Consider the following 4,358-nt stretch of genomic DNA (forward strand, 5'->3'; position numbering starts at 1 on the left):
TATATATATATATATATATGCATGAGAGTGTGTGTCTGTGTGTCTATGTATCGTTTTTATCGACGCGCATGTACTCCCTCTCCCTCCCCCCATCCCTCCCTTTTCCCCCTTACATCCTATAGTTTAATCGTAATTTATCCGTAACTTACAGCTAGTAGTGAATTCTTTGTCATTCTCGATTTTTTTACATCATTCCCCGCCTTCTTACTATTCGAAAGGGCGCGATTCTCTCCCTCCTTTCTCTTTCTCAATCTGTGATCCGGGACGACGTATGTGTGTGTAAAATATTTTCGTGCGAGATGATTTTTGAAATTTCCCAACCGTTCCCAATCGCTATCTGCAATTAAAAATTTGTCTTATTCTACTTAAAAATCTCAAATTACACGCTAAAGTCTCTTGATTTGTCAGTAGAAAATTTAGTCCATTATCTGTGTTTATAATTAAAAAAAGCCTGTGTAAAGAGCCGTATTTTTCCACATGTTACGCTGCACGTCATGCTGCATGTCAAGCGTGTATACAATTTGTGTTTATTTTCAAGAGACGTTTTATAATACGCACGAGATTGTGGAAAAGAGGGAGAGAGAAATGAAGGACACAGAAGTAAAATCCCTTCAATGGTGTTGGGCCCCCTCTCATTATACCCTTCCCCACCCCGAGCGTCGATGTATCAATCGATTCGATTTATCGAGCGTTGCTTAGCGATAATCGTTATAGCTACCGACAGCTCTCTAAAATACCTATCGTTATTACTATCATTATTATTACTAGTTTCATTATTATTACTTTATTACTCTTATTATTATTAATTTTATTATTATCATTAACGTTGTTACTAATCATTTGTTTAGCGTTAATAAATATAATTTATTAAATATAGGAACCATGTTTCTGGGTCTTGCTTGCTCGTTCGCGCATGCGAATCGTTTCGATGACGGGCACACCGGGAGTTTGTTACGCTGCCGCATATACCGTCGTTTTCCCTTTTGTCCACCATTTTACTACATTTTCTTTTTTTTATCAAAATGGAAAATAAAGAACGTAAAAAAACGTACGTGCCAAGTCCATTTGTACACGTGTGTACAGTGCGCGCCTGTTTGTGTGTGTGTGTGTGTGTGTGTGTGTGTGTGTGTGTGTGTTTTATTGTAGAGAAAGTGATTGAGAAAGAGTATGCTACGTGTGTATGTGTATCTTCTTGAATTTTCCTTCGTTTTTCGTCGCTTTCTCGAAAAGCTTTTCTTTTCTTTTTATCTTACCTTTTCATCGCCATCGAAGTCGCTGAACGATTCGCGACACACACACATACACACGCATGCACGCACGCACGCATGCACGCATATACATCCGCACGCACGCAGATCCACATTCACACAAGTCAGTGGAAAGCCACGTGCATACGGCGCGTCAAAACGAGAAAGAGAGTGATAGAGACAGTCAGATATCTATATATATATATATATATGTATATGTGTATATATATATAGATGTATGTATATATATATATATGAATATGTACGTACGTATTCGTAACGATGGCGGCGTTTTTAGTTTCGCGCGCCGCGCACCATCTACCCTACTACGCCGCGCTTAACAGCGTCCGCTTGTATCTTCCTGCTTCTCTTTTTCTTTTCTTAGTAACTCTGCTTTAAATCTTTATTATTACTTTACATAGGAACGTTTAAGTTAGCCCACCTCGACGCGCGTCGTTCCGCGTCGCACGACGCACTTTCCCTCCGGAACTTCCCGTACTCTCCTCACCTGGAAACATACCGCGCACATCGTTCCGAGAAGAATCGCGCCCAAGATCAGCTTGATCTGATCGAGCCACTGACTAATCGATCGATCAATCGACCGTACGACCGACTGACCGACCGATCGATCGGTTGTTGGCCGACCAGCAAGGAGGATTTCTCGATCGCGCTCGTTCGATCATTCCGCAGTCGATTCCACCTAGACTAGCTCGTCCTTCATCGAGTCTCTCTCTCTGTCCTTTTGCTACCTTTTTTTTATTATTAATTTTTTTCTTTTTCTTTCGTGCTACGAGAGGAACTTTGGAGAGCGCGCATTTTCACGGCGCGCGCTGCGCGGGATTCGCATTACAAAAATAATAGGCGAACCGCGGGGGGCGGGGGCCAGGGGGCAGAGAAGCGATTGGAGGGTGGTTATGTGCTGGCGGTGCATAAACGACGAAATTAAGAGAGAGAACATCAATGACCGTCCGCGCCTGAGTAATGTGCCTCCCTTTCCTGCCCCCTCTCCTACCGCCACGGGGCAAATGCCCCCGACGGGGTGCATCACCGAGATGGACACTCCGTGCTTGCCCGTTAATCGCCGGTTAGGAACATTGGCTCGTTCACTGCGACGTCCTCGGGGTCCGACCTCCTCCAAGTGACGTCTGTAGGTTCTCGTCTCTCCCTCTTTTGCCCATCTTTTCACTTTTTTTCCTTTTGCAGTCCTTAGTTCTAATGTTATTCGCTGCTATTTTGTGCGCGCAACTTTCCTGTTTTTGAGAGAGATGGTAGACCAATCCCCGAGCTTCGATATGGTGGCGTTTAACGTGCACCGGTGAGAGCGGTGACTTCTTGCACCAGTTTCTGCCGCTTGGCATCGGGTCCATTGTTGTTGTCCTGACTGCCGATCCGGTCACTGGCCTGTAGTTGACCAGTTGTACTCTCGGCGGCCGCGCGAGCCGCCAATAGAGTGATCTGATTGACGACGTCCTCCATCTCGTCGGTAAGCGGGTTCGTTTCCTCGCCGGATTGTGCGCCGCCGTCATATTGTTGCTGTTGCTGTTGCTGTTGCTGGCGTTCTTGAGCGGCCTCGAGACGCACTCGATGCTGCAGCGTCTCGGCGTGACGACGCCACTCGCTCACGGTGGTGTAGGTGCGCGTTGATACGCCGGGCTCGCATAACGAACAGCAGTAACGCACTTGCACGAGACGCAGGGCGCCGCGACGTTGTTGATTGCCGAGATAGCAAGACCGCTGGTGTGCCAATAGCGACGATTCCTGCGGATACGCGCGGCCGCAACGGCGACAGACGAGGCACAGCTCAGTCTCCACTTCGCGACAGTGTTGAGGTGGTCCGCCTTCATCGGCGCCACACGATGGAGCCGGCAAGCGGACCGTCTCCAGGCCCGGATGATTCGGATCCTGCTGTAGGAACGCCTGCATCAGGGCCCGCGGTACCTGCACTTGCGAGCCACCCTCCACGTGCAGCGGCATCATAGTACTTCCGAGTAGACCGCCGCTCAAGCCTGCAGCCGCTACTGAAACCAAAGCGTGATCGATTCTTGTTAGAATAGAGACTTGCTCTAACTCATTATCTACACTACAGATTTTCTAATCAGAATCTGACCAAAGTAGATAAAAAAAATAACGGATTAAAGGAGTTAACACAGGAATTTGCTTTCTTTCTCTTATAGCTATCTGTCTCTTTTTTCTCTCATTTTTCAAAAATATACAAAGTTATTCGAAATATAGATGAATAGATCCTAAGTGGCAACCAATCAAAAGAATTGGTCCACTTTGATCAGTTTCTGATTGGAGGATATCGAATCTGCATTAGAATCCCTTAAGTAAAAGTCAGATCATCAAATAATCATCAAATAATACGCTATATGATGACAATAAATACTAAACAAGCGAAGCAAAATAAAAAATATTAAACTGTATCTTTATAGTGCTTCTACAGTAAAGAGTATGTAAAGTTTATAATTTCATTAAGTTATGTAATTTTACAATTTTTATTATTTTAATTTCTGTTTAAATTATTCATTTCATTCAATTTCCTATTTGAAGAGTTACAATTGCTTCCATCATCATATTGATTACAGATTTAATTAAATTAATCTGTAATAAGTAATAGTATACCTGACTAGACTCTTTAGAGATTCCGGTCTGTACCAGTCATTTGCCTTCGATTGCTACGTCAGTTTCACGCATGTCGCGCTAAAATCATTATTATCACACCTGTTTCATTTTGAAATTAAATTCACCCTGCTCTCGAGATAATCGGCTCGTTTTATGAGTGTCAATACAAATTTTATATCTTGGTACTAATTTTTTCCCCAGCTTTCATAACGCAAAAGCGTTAGCGGAGAAAAAAAAAAGAATAAGTGCCAATATTCAAACGATGCATCTGAATATGCATATGAATATCTACAAAAGATATCTGTAATTATACGGTGGTTTCTGTCCGGATCTATTTATGAGATTATTATAAACGCCGGGATTCGCGTTCGACATCAGCAGATGTCATAAAGAAAACGTAAAATTCTTAAAGTTACCAGACTTCTGTAAGGAAAGGATAGCGGGAAGTTACACGGCATGTTCGTGCATAATTGATTTGTGCCAACTTAG

General features: G+C 43.6%; 1 protein-coding gene across 1 annotated transcript; it reads right to left on the bottom strand.

Annotated features, from left to right (window-relative positions):
* Positions 1-1,599: 1,599 nt before the first annotated feature.
* On the bottom strand, positions 1,600-3,248 carry LOC108684411. Its single transcript, XM_018188707.1, has one exon. It carries the CDS (start codon positions 3,222-3,224, stop codon positions 2,550-2,552), a length of 675 nt encoding a protein of 224 aa, XP_018044196.1. The 5' UTR covers positions 3,225-3,248; the 3' UTR covers positions 1,600-2,549.
* Positions 3,249-4,358: the final 1,110 nt, after the last annotated feature.

Source organism: Atta colombica, unplaced genomic scaffold (assembly GCF_001594045.1).
Source record: "Atta colombica isolate Treedump-2 unplaced genomic scaffold, Acol1.0 scaffold134, whole genome shotgun sequence".
In the NCBI taxonomy this organism is placed as follows: Eukaryota; Metazoa; Arthropoda; class Insecta; order Hymenoptera; family Formicidae; genus Atta; species Atta colombica.

What these genes read in the sequence shown, in the direction of transcription:
- LOC108684411 (XM_018188707.1), bottom strand. Translation starts at nt 3,224, where the DNA reads ATGATGCCGCTGCACGTGGAGGGTGGCTCGCAAGTGCAGGTACCGCGG.